The 12,662-nt window shown below is 39.0% G+C and overlaps 1 protein-coding gene and 1 long non-coding RNA gene across 2 annotated transcripts in view; one reads left to right on the top strand and one right to left on the bottom strand.

Moving 5' to 3' along the window:
- The first annotated feature begins 1,024 nt into the window (after window positions 1-1,024).
- Window positions 1,025-12,662, top strand: part of LOC139968806 (uncharacterized) — a 20,068-nt gene continuing 8,430 nt past the window's right edge. Inside the window, exon 1 of the long non-coding RNA XR_011793539.1 lies at window positions 1,025-1,437. This is a non-coding gene — a long non-coding RNA (uncharacterized lncRNA). The remainder of the gene's footprint in view (window positions 1,438-12,662) is intronic.
- LOC139968804 (matrix metalloproteinase-14-like) lies at window positions 3,745-12,358 on the bottom strand. The gene is made up of 8 exons (XM_071973222.1): window positions 12,146-12,358; window positions 10,673-10,796; window positions 9,394-9,602; window positions 8,590-8,803; window positions 7,603-7,761; window positions 6,481-6,749; window positions 5,433-5,574; window positions 3,745-5,140 (listed from the first exon to the last, which is right to left on the bottom strand). Exons 1-8 carry the CDS (start codon window positions 12,257-12,259, stop codon window positions 4,800-4,802), a joined length of 1,572 nt encoding a protein of 523 aa, XP_071829323.1. The 5' UTR covers window positions 12,260-12,358; the 3' UTR covers window positions 3,745-4,799.

Below are 12,662 nucleotides of genomic sequence, written 5' to 3'. Positions count from 1 at the left end.
TTACTGTGCTTCTTTGTCCTTATGAAAAACCAACTCAGATGATGGGAGTTGAATATAACAAAATATATATATTTTTTAGGGGGAACGTGCCCCCCTGCCCCCCTGGCGACGCCACTGGGGGGGGGGGAGCGTAGTAGTGATCCAACTCTTCCCCTGCGGAATGCAATACTCCTCGACTGAACCACCCCGACTACTGGCGATCAAAAGTGTGGTGGTGGTGGCCAAGTCCCCCACCCCCTTTGCGCATGCACGCAACTTGGTTTCAGCGATCACGCAACTTCGGTGAACGCCGTCGCGTATTTCAACCCTGGAAACGATTGCGTATTTGTGTTATGATGGCTTTGCGACTAAAAACTTGCAAAAGAGTTAAAGGCTCATCTGAACAAGACTATATATTATGTATAGATATGCAAAGTAATTCAATATCTGTTTTGAAATTGCTATACTCACCCTTCATCACTCTCTCTATATAGGCTCGATCGAATCAACATTCAGTATGGAGATATCAGGGATCTAGAGATAAAATAACAGCCACCGACACTGGAGTTATTTATGGTGGTCCTTTTTATACTACTATAAATTAAAGTCCGCTCTAATTTAATTTTTCAAATAGGCTTGGTCTATAATATGGTGGCGCTGTATGGAATCACACATTGGACTAATTGGTAGCAATGCTCAGCTGCATACTATGATTATCTCTCTCAAGTTCGGATACGTTGCTTTCATGTATAGGTTACTGTATAACCGCCCAAACAACAGCAACTTAGAATGTTCACTGAGTTCACTATGTCGCCACCATCATCTACTAACAACCACTTCAAAGGGGTGCATCTTAACGAACTTGACCACTAAGACGATGAAGACCGAATACTTGTGGTTCATATACTAACTTATCAAAGAAAGATGCCATGAAAGGTTTCTTTCATGAAATGGAGTTAGGTCTCTGTCTTCTTATCTTTAATTTAGAGAAACTCCCAATAGTGCTAAAATAAAACAAACGTTGGCTGCTGAGCTTGAAATCTGTTTTAATGGTCACTCGAAATCAGTGTGTCTTTCAATGCATCACTCCTATATCGGTTTAACTCAAATATACGACTGTCGGTTAGCCAGATCTTAACGGGAAAAGTATGATTAAATGAAAACTTCGAATACAAGATGCATACCGTCATTCCATTTTCTACGTTTGTGCTTCACAATGGGTCTAACTTAAGTCATGAAATAAACAACGAAAGAAAAACTTAAGTTGATTTTTTTTTTTTTATTATATATTTTTAACATAAAAGGGTACACTCGGTTAACGTAAAAATAATCTCCCCCGGTGAGGCTCCACCAAGGTCGTAAATAATTAATGCTGATATCACGTGAAGTATGCAATATTATAGCATGACCATGGTATCGATAATTAAATGGCATTTCTCATTAAAATGTTGAAAAAGGGTCATAAAAGTAAAGTAATTTAATTCATTACATGATGGTCTTTATAGACACCGCAGTGTGGGCACATGTGTCCGGCAAAGATGTCTATAAAGCGAAGACCATCGTTTATAGGTCTAATTCGAACTTCGCTTGAATGTCTTCGTGTAAGACACACATCCTTCACTGTCTACGGCCCTTGCAGGGGCGTAGCGAGCGGGGGGGTGTGGGAGGGGGGTGTCACAATAATTTGGTCGCTGTCGGCAAATTTTGAGTCTGTCGGCAAAAGGAGAAAAGGTGAAGAGAGCGGAAGGAGAAGAAAGAAGGAGAGCTGAATAGAGAAAAGGAGAATGGGAGCTTCTTCCGTGCCAAATTTAACTTAAAATATGCACCAGATTGCATCTAAGGACGTTTCAAAACTAAAAATTTTCCAAAGAGGAGGGGTAGACCCCCTACCCTTAGACCCCTCCCCCATTTCAGTCACCACTTGCAGATCCGTCGGCAAATCAAATTCTCCACACCCCCCAACAAAAACCCCTTCGCTACGCCCGGTACAACCGGTAATACAAACAGTAAAGCCTATACCTGTAGCATGGTTGCCAATTTGGGTTTCGGACACAATTGGGTCGAAAAACACCAAATACGAATCTGCCGTTCTTTTGTGACTATTGACCCTATATAGGCTGAGTAGGAATTGTGTGGTCTTGCAATCCGTTGTAATTGCGGTCTCTTCTTAGAGTAACATTATAAGGGAGTGAAACGTGGCATAAAAAATCCAATGTTTTTATCGATGCATGCTTAGACCTGCATGTATGCAACCTTGAGTCAGACCGAATATGAAATGAAAGACACAATAATATGACGGTAGTCAATTACATTTTATTCAGTGTTATAAAAGCACTATCATAACTTCCTGAGGCTGCGTTGGGCAATGTTCATGAAGACACAAATGTTCATCGTGATATTATACAGGTCAGTGGCGTAGGAAGGTACTTTTGAGTGGGGGGCTGAAGACTGATGGCCAGCCTGGGGGAGGGGTGTAAGGGGAGGGGTGGCCCCTCCCCTTTGGAATCTTTTGGCATTTCCAGGTGGCCCCAGATGCAATTTGGTGCAATATAGCACACTTCAACCCACCCACTCCATTTTGTATATAATTTTGCATTTTCACCTGGCCTTAGATACAATTTGGTGCTCCAAATGAGATTTTTTTCTCATTTGGAAATGAAAAAGGGGTTTTCTGACTTGCGAAGCGGGGGGGGGGGGCGGAATGATACTTCCGCCCCTCCATATTTTTCACTGGGGGGCTGGCGCCCCCAGACCCCTGGTTCCTACGCCCTTGATACAGGTACTAATAGTTACATATCGAGCAACTTCTGGCCTAACGGGGAACACGGGCTTTGTGCACTTTATGCGGGCGAGCTTTAGGCTCCTAACATACTAGAGTAGGCCAATATTCACTGGTTGTCATGGCTGCAGTGATTCAAAACAAGTAAGGCAAGTCGTAATTTGTAGACCTCGTCACATATCGAACAAAACTGGTCCTTTTATATGACGTATCAATGGTAGAGATGTTAGCCTCTGAACAAGATCCTAATACGTTTGTAACATCAGGCGTTCAAACTTTTACTTTTTCTCTCTCTATATGCGGACACTATCAAGATTGTACAGGTAGCATACGCCCAATTAAAACCAATTGATTCTTTTTACACACTAAATCACATGTGTAATGTGGTCTCTATAAGTCTAGATAGAAGTTCTCACTAGTTAAACGCTACCCTTCACCGTATAGCTGACAAGTTGGCCTATCATGGCATCATCAATTTTCCTTAACATGATCGTGCAGATTTTTTTTCGATATCCTTGACGGAAGTTTTTGTCACTTGTAAACAAACAGCTTCACTCAGTTGTAAACAATTTTCGTACGCTGCTCTTGGGAGGGCCAAAGGGGTCTCAACTTGCCTCATTTGACCACATGTACTTCCATTCATGCTCTTCAACATGCAAGCCAAAACAAACCAGATCCTGATTGATAACGTATCAATAAAGATGTTTTCTTACTGCATTTTGGCCCTTTTCCTGAGATAAGAGAACATCCGAGCGGATTAATATAGACTCTAACAGGAGTATGCCACATACACTCCCATGTAGGTATCGTATAGTGCACGTCCACCTGAAAGAAAAAAGTCCTTAAGTGACCTACTGCAGTGAGTTTTTTTTTTGCATTTTCTGAGTCATTATCATTCTTTTTGATGCTTGGATGTTGAATAGGACGAAATAAACTAGTGAACTAGTGGGCTACAAATCTGGAGGATTGAAGGTGATTTGGGCTGGGCTGGGGAGCACTATGCTAAACTTTGAGCTCTTCTAAGCTTGAAAGTTGAATGTGCTGTGATAGCCCAAGTCATCAGCTATCATATGGTGGTAGGATAGGACACGTCAGTTGAAATCTTTGATCTATACTCAAGCAGCCTTGGAAAGCGACCAATTTAGTGTATAAGTCAATGGTGCAGTTACTTGTGGTGCGACACCTGTAAAGACCGCGTAAATGAATAGGTATACTTGCCCAGGTCCCTTGTATAATAGAGGGAACCATTTCATAATTATATCCACCGCCATGTCGATATGTATAATACGGCAGTGGGGGGTCAGTGATATCGGTTGCTAAAGGTTCATCTAAACTGATCACGATATTTATCCTAATTTAAGCAAAGTTTATAAAAGCATTGAACAGGGAGGTGCTACATGAATTATTCTCATATATTAACAATAATAATTATAGAAAAAATATATCAGAGTAAATATCTTACGAAGATAAGAGTAAAACAAATCTACAAAGTTTGATTTAAACTGATGACCATGCATTCAAACGGCACGTTGTTCCATTTGGCGTCAAAACATGTAGGTGGATATACACTATTAAAAGTTCTGTTGATTTACATTCAAAACAGAATTCGTTAACCTTTGAAAACAAGAAATGATGGCCTATACTACTTTCACTTTATCATGCCATTATTTTGTTACACCACTTCTGGCGCTAAAAATACACTGTCCTCCATATAGAGAGCTGTTGGCGTTCAGTGCTGTCTTTTGCAAATGGTACAAAATTGATCGCATTTCTCACTTTTGTTGGATATATGTACTAAAATGGCTCAAAAGATTGAGTATCTTGTACCATGCACTTTTCCTGCTGAAGACATTTCGCCTCAGAGACGGGTTGGGATGTATATGGAGAGGAAAATGGGGATTGTCAGGGAGGTGGGGTATTATGGTAATTGGGATAAAATGATGTTTTATATTTAAACTGTATAAGACGGGTAAATAGTGGTTGTTTCCATTGAGGTTTATATCTCCGAATCGATGAAAACAATTTATGTGGCTTAAAATGATTACTTTACAAGTTGAAGGCTGATAAGAGAGCTCAACATAATCACAGCCAAGCTTGACATGTATGTATTTGATCCACTCGTTGGTGTGGTCGCCTGCATCAAGTCTTCCAGTTCGCAGCCTATCCAATACTGTACAGTGCTACGAGGATAAGAAGTATCCACGCGGAAGGATCTGTCATTGAAACGATAGTATTCCTCACCGGAAAAGAAATAAGTCCTGGAATTACTCCATTGCATCGCACTTTCAATAGATGCTGGGAGACCACGCCAAACACTGAGAGGACGAGGGTATCCTGCATCAACAGCCTCAGAATATCGATTGTATCGGTAATATTGATTACCTGAAATGAAATGAGTTGAACAAGAGATTAACGAATGTCACATTTAAAAGGTTCGTCTCAACCTAACATATAGGACACCTGCAGAGTATACTAAAATATATTACAACATGTGTGTAACTGTAGAATTCAAACTATTGTACGGAACAAGTATCAACAAAAGTAACACCTTAAACTATGATATTTATAATATGCTTGATAAATGTCTTGTTGCACATATAACTCGGCATATCTTTATCGCTCTCCTTGAAGTCATATCATTAGATAATAAGTCCATGGGAAATATTTTGTTTACCTTTAATGAAGTAGACTCTCCCATTACCACTCCACACGAACGCTGCATCCAGATCGTTTGGCAGGCCGTTCCATTTTGCAGAAATAGACAGAGGATAACCGCTGTCGAGAGTGGTGCCACTAAATCCATAGTACTCGCTGCCCTATAGAGATGGTAAAGGCAGACTACTTTAAAAAAAAAGCCAACCATGTTAAATTCTGGTTACGGAATCTAAACAAAGTTGACAACTTTCAGTCCCCTGACAATAAAACTGTAACCATTATATGATTATGATGGTATTACGTAACTTGAAGTTTCACGAAATCCCTTCCATGAGGGGAATTGACTACACAATATATTGGTTAATCTACAATGGGCACTGTGTAGCTTCCAATAGGCTAACAGTTAACGATGTTGCTGCAAAAAATACATATATCCAAATGCAGTTTTATAACTACTTACTAGGGACCAATTTTGAAAGATATCAGCTACATTCTTTTATACCTTATTTTGCAATCTGATAATCATGTTTTTTTCTGCAGTCAGGTTTCATTCTATTAAAAAAATATGCTTTCAATTGTTTACTTCCGAGTTTTGTACAGAGCTTTGTACTTTCCAACTCTCATTGACGAATAAATCCAATCATTCGTCATAACTGTCGATTTCGACTCTATGACGTCATATGAACGTGTGAATCCTATTGGTGAACCCTTACAGTGAAACCTTTTGGTGTTTGGCGGGAACATTTCTATTGCTCTGAAATTAGTAACTTACCAGTGGGGGTAATCTGTTATTCAGTATATGGAACAACAATCCAGATAAACAAATACATGCGGATCAAGAAACATCATATGACACTATAGGCAACCATGGATGAAAACATTATGGATCAAGACGATAAAGAATTATGTGGATCAAAACTGTATGGATCAATAGCATTATGGATCAGCAAGACCATGCAAGATCATTGCTTTGTTTTTCTTCTTCACTATGTGTTTCTTTTGTTAATTTTAAGTCATAGGGGTTTGGTCTGAGGGTTTTGGAGGAGGTTTGGTCTTGTTTCGCTCACCTTGAAAAAGTAAGTTTTGCCAACATCCTCGAAAAAGACAGATGCGTCCAAATCGTTTGGTAGACCAGCGAACACTGAGCTAATCTCAGTGGGGAAACCAGATTCAAGACCGATGGCGTTGTTGTCTAACTTGAATACCATATTTCCCTTGAATGCGTAGGTACCACCATCCGATGTCCGAGTAATGGTATCGAATTGTCCTGTGCATGGTACATCAGAGGGTATCTCCTCTGGACGCATCGTTATATCTGGACTGCCGACATTCTCCCCTGTTATCGAAAATGATATGATGTATGTATGTATGCATTTGAGATCCTCCTGCAAGCAGGAACTCTCGAAGAAGCCTTATTGGCTTATCAAAGCCGCAAGCTGACCGAAGTCAGTCTCTTAGGTTCATATTTAACGTCCATGATTATGAATTGTCAACAACTCTGTGACTAGACGACAGATACATTAATCTTAAGGTGACTCTAAGCGGGTGATTGAAAGGCACCGGCGTTAACCACTGTATATTCATTAACAACGTAGATTCACGTATTAACACGTATATTCATTAAAAAACAAACATATTTTAACTAAAGTAAAATCAGTATAGGGACCAGACTAACGACAGTCATTTAAAGTTCACGGCTTGAAGAAGGCCGATTACTTTGTTCCAGTTTTCCCTTTTAATTGATAATTGTAGTATAAGGCCTAATAATTCAATGTTAAGCTCACCGGAATATTGTTCTTGTTTTACGATATCTCTATCCAAACGTGATATAGTATCTTTGGACTTGATGTGGTTGCCGCAATGAAACCATTTTATGTGGGATAGTACTATCTGTCTTCGATTAAGCATTTGTTCCTTTATTATTTCATTTTTAGCTGACAAAATGTTAAAAGGAGAGGGGCCCTCCAATCCTGTCTGTTGACACGCATATAAAGTTTGAACATATTTTAGCATTTATTTCACTTCTTTGAACGTTAATTTGAGGTCAATGGCTTCCGTGGTAACATTCAATAATGGTTTCTTTTGCTTTGAACGTACCAGACATGACCTAAATACATAAGCTTCTTCTTCGTAGAGAAATCTTACGGATAAACGCCGGTTATACTGCGTCGGATATATAGTACACATACCGTAGAGGGTTTGAATTCCGGCGATATCGTCAGGGTGCAAAGCGAAGTTAGGGTCATATCCTGTATAAAATGGAGCCATCACGGCAGCAGCGACCTCTGAGTGACCCAGACCAAGACTGTGACCGAATTCATGAACGGCGACTTGGAGCAGATTGACCTCTGCAAGAATTTAAAAAAAGTAACATAACATTAATTTAACAATAAAATTAAGTTGAATTATAAATGACGTATGTGTATAAATGTCTCCCTTTAATGTTCTTTTGATCATAAACGATATTTGTCATTTGTATTTATACGCTAATAACATCAGAACAGGTGAACCCCTAAGTGACCTCTTTATGGTAAGAAATATCATGCAACATTATGAACTATGACTAATGTTGATGTCAAACAACATACGGCGATTCGCTCAAACGATTGCCGAATATGATAGCTATACCTAAAACCATAACAGGAAATTACTGCTCAAGCATATAATAAGGAAACGTAGGCCCTAATACAAAAACTATTCAATATCCCTGCCACTCCCATGCACCCCCATCCGGTCCCTGTCTCCCAGTCATCCGATCCCCGGTACACATCCCAACCTAACCCGTTTATCCTCACTCCCAACATCACTCATGATCCAAGGATTGCTGGTTCGAATCTTGCGGCCTTGTTAATTACGTTGTATCCTTGGGCAAGATGCTTTATCTCACTTGCCTCCACCCAGGGGTTAAATGGGTACCTGTGAGGTCACTTGTCATTAGGCGCAGTATATAACTGCTGCCAACTGGAGGGATTGTCTCTGGGACAGGTTATCATTGACCAGGGTTAATATAACGTCTGTAAAGCGCTTTGAGACCTATCGCTGGTATAAAGCGCTAAATAAAAATCAAATATTAAATATTATTATCAGCCTCTTTTAGCCAAGAGAACATAATCAAACTGACGGAGACATAATACATACATGTAAACGGAAACCACGTCCTAGTAGACATTGCTTACCACCTTCAGCGGCCGCAAAGGTCTCAGATTCGTCGAAATGTGCATCACCACCGATTCCATTACCAGGAAAATAAGCGTGTGCAAGGGTACCCCCAGGACCATCAAACGGGTAACCGTCCCCATGAGAAAATGGCGCAAACGATATAATGATATCGGCGCTAGAGTCGTTTGCTGGAACTTGATTGAATGTTAAACTAGAAGCATTTGCCCAAAACTGTCGGTAAAAATAAATTTTCAAGATAAACACCGGACAATAGAAACCACACTTTGGCGAAGTTTTAGCCGCTCATAACCACTGAATCGAATATTGATACCCATTAAAAGTTATACGCGTTGTCGTGGATTTGAAATTATTAAGATATAAAATGTATAACAGAAAAACCTATGCAGAAAAAAAAAACAACACAAGATCGTAGCCGAACCTATCCTTAGATTTTGGACATATCTTTAAATAATTGGAAATACCTGTCAAACAAAATCATGTTAAGCAAGTATTTCAACATCTCTTGCAAAAAAAAAAAAAAAACTACAATGTTTCTTACAATTTTAAGAAGACCAAATCATTCAAATTAATTAACATCATGATGAAGAAAAACAATTATTGATTATAATATCTTACAAGTTATAAGATGACTTTTGCTTTTCCTATTGTTTTGATTACGAACGCCACTCGCGTTTGCTCTGATTTTTCATCGACAAATTCTTTTCTCTTATAGAAATGTAGAAATTAATGTATATCAACATTATATATATATATATATATATATATATATATATATATATATATATATATGGCGAACTAACGTCAAAAGAGTCGCTCATAATTTTTGTTATGTTCGCTGGCGTCCCAAAGTCCGGCGTGAAGTTGTCGATCCGCCATGTTAATGTCGTCATTGGCCATTGTTTCTGAGCGGCAAATCTACGTTTGCGTGCAGCATCAATGTTAAACATCATGTCACCTACACCGCATCTTGGTTGGTTCATCTTATGCATGGTAGCATTATCGATTTCACCTGTGAAACAGAATCACATAGGCCTATACTAATTTTCATCGTTAGATGGAACGAAAGTTCGTTTTCTTTTTCTTTTCTTTTTTTTCTTGTAAAAAAATCCTTAAATCATTTATAAAACAGCCAGCAGTAGAAGAAGCCAAATCGGAAGTCTGATTGAACCATAGCTATATATGGTTAACCCATTTGTTTCTCTTGAAGGTAGCATACGCCCATTAAAAGCCCCCATTGACTTACACACTAAATCACAAAAGTAATATGGTCTTTAAGTCTAGATAGAAGTTTTCACTAGTTAAAACGCTACCCATCACCGGATAGCTCTCAAGTAGGCCTTTCAATTTTTTACATCATGACCATGTAGATTTTTTGTTATCCGAGCCGGAAGTTTTCGTCACTTGTAAACAAACCTCTTCACTCAACAATTTTCCTACGCTGCTCCTGGGAGCTGGGGGGTACTGGTACTTCAGGCCTACGAAATAGTGCTAATATGCTAACGTTCAACCTTATTCTCTTGAATGAAGGCAGGCCTTCTACATAATAGATCTTACTTGGTAATACAGCTCCAGGGGCAAGCTTTGTCTCATATGGCCTAACGTTATTACTACTTGCTATAAGTGAATGTAGAAATGGGAAATGTGGGGAAATGTTTAGTTCAGTGCAACCACGGAATTCTCCATGGAACAGAGCCTAATGCTGCTCGACGGGAATATAGCTATCACGTTAGGCTACAGACACGGTTATTGCTAGGTAACGGGTGTCGTCTGCTGCTCTAAGCACGCATACACATCACTGATCTACACTAGTGTAGATCAGTGATACACATTTACGTACTAGTTGGGTGAAATCATCATGCGTAATGGGGAGAGTAATATATTAGTACTACCCTGGAACATATCACACGACCCTCCATGCATGGTACGCGCGTACGCACGTATTTACTGTGTGATAGTTTCTCCAGATTCATTTACCTCGATGTGACCAACATCTGGAGGGTGCATACATGTTATAGAGTTGTCGCTTTACAGTGGATTTATGGGACACATGCAAAACTAGCAATTTATATCGACACTAACCTGTTACGGTCAGGTTAGCGAAATTCTGAAACATTCTTATTCCTGCAAGCAGAATATCTTCGGACATTGGTACACCTTGGTCCATATCAGATTGTTTGATGTAATTAAAATACATCAAATATTGCTGTGTAGATAATAACATCACGGAGAGAAGAAATATTTAAAACATTTTATCATTCCAAATCATTAAAATGTGGAAGCAGACATTCGTACAAATTTTGCAACCGAGACCTAAACGTGAGAATTGATACCGGTCTAAAGTCCAGTCAGACACCAACACAAAACGGTTTCAAATCCAGAGCAATGAGTGTAAATTTATCGACAGCATATGCCCAAAGCTATTTCCGTACAGCGCCCTGGCCAAATGCCATACTTAACAGGGTATAATAATATATCATGTTTTCAGAGAAAATTGTAGATTCAGTTGTAGATAAATCCTTTAATAAATTTTGGAAAAATCATGACAACATATCAACAGGTCTGTCTGTAATCGTCGAGAGCGGAAGGATCCCTGTCTTTCCATGGACAGGAATACTTTTATGTTTTGACGTTGGTCGGGAACAATATATTACTAGCGATGTATTAAGTATAAACGTAAGAGGCTTTGACATGTAAGGGGGAACTTCCCTGCTAATGTCAGAAGGGAAGTTATCGAATCCAGTAGCCTTGTTTGACTTCAGACATGGGCGCAAATCAGTCTTAGATAATAGTGGGGACGCGTGTCTGTTTTCTGATACTATCTAAGCGGAGCGCGACCATGGGTTCGCGCGTAGCGTACAAGAATATCTTGGGCAAATATACCTATCAGATCGCCGGAAATAACACTTCCCAGACCCAATGATGCTCCCAAACCTCCTTAAATTTTAGATCTCATGGCATAGAAATTTAGTTTGGGGAAATACATGGGCGTCTGCAGAAAAAATAAGGGGACAAATAATCCAAGTAGACTTTTATATACGATGGGTCTGGGGTCATCACCCAGAAAACAATTATAGACTGCCGCAAATGCAATTTCCGTTCAATATTTAACAATTGTGGATAAATATAATAAAATGAGAACTGCTGCATGTCATTTGCACAATGCTGGATCAAACTGCGCGAAATTTCAATACAGGGGAATTTGAAATGCAGCGTTTGGTCAAGACAAATTGGTGGGGACACGGTATATCATGGCTAATATTTACAACAACAAAAAATAGTTGTTAAAAGCATTGACAATTGTATTAGGATCAGTAGTTTCATCATTTTCATATTTAATAAGCTAGGATAAGTACAATAATATTACAATTATTAGTGTTCAAAACATGTTTGATGATTGTAAGCCGCAGGTGGATTTATTGTTGTTAAGGAGTTTCCAGTTATGTGTAAATTATAAAGGGCATGGTCAGTAAAGACGTAACTTAATAACAAATGGCAAAATGTAGCTTAAAAGCCAGCTGCCATTTTGTATATATCTTCAAATATTAAACTCACCGATGCCATCAATGGATTGTTTATTGTCGCGGCAGACAGCACAGTTGAAATTATTCCACACAAAAATATAGTAAAACGGAGTACTTTGTCCATGTTGAAACTTGTTTCGGCCATTTCTTCGAGGTGAGGTTTACTGTGAGTAAAATCAGACTGACTATAATCTTAATGTAATCAACTCTTTTTATCCGACTGTTATTTTGAACCAGTTAGTCTTCAACGGCGGCTTTTCAAGCTCAGCGAGCTCTTTACTTTACAACAACCAAACTTTTTTTTTTACTTTGCTTATCCATATATGGTCTGCGTCAACTCATAATAGTCATTCCGCGTTCTATGTCATCAAGGCGTTAGAGAACCAGGAAGCATAAGACTGCTGAGTAAGAAGTCAGCGGTATTCGATATTATCCTTTTAATTAAAGAGAAACATGAACGAGCAAGAAGGAAGAAACTATATTGTTACTGAGTAAAAAAGAAAATACTATGTTTTGATTTTTATCATATTATGTCTATCGATGTGTTA

This window comes from Apostichopus japonicus, chromosome 6, assembly GCF_037975245.1.
Source record: "Apostichopus japonicus isolate 1M-3 chromosome 6, ASM3797524v1, whole genome shotgun sequence".
NCBI classification, from domain to species: Eukaryota; Metazoa; Echinodermata; class Holothuroidea; order Aspidochirotida; family Stichopodidae; genus Apostichopus; species Apostichopus japonicus.
The sequence above is the reverse complement of the archived record's forward strand: the minus strand, read 5'-3'. Positions and strand labels throughout refer to the sequence as shown.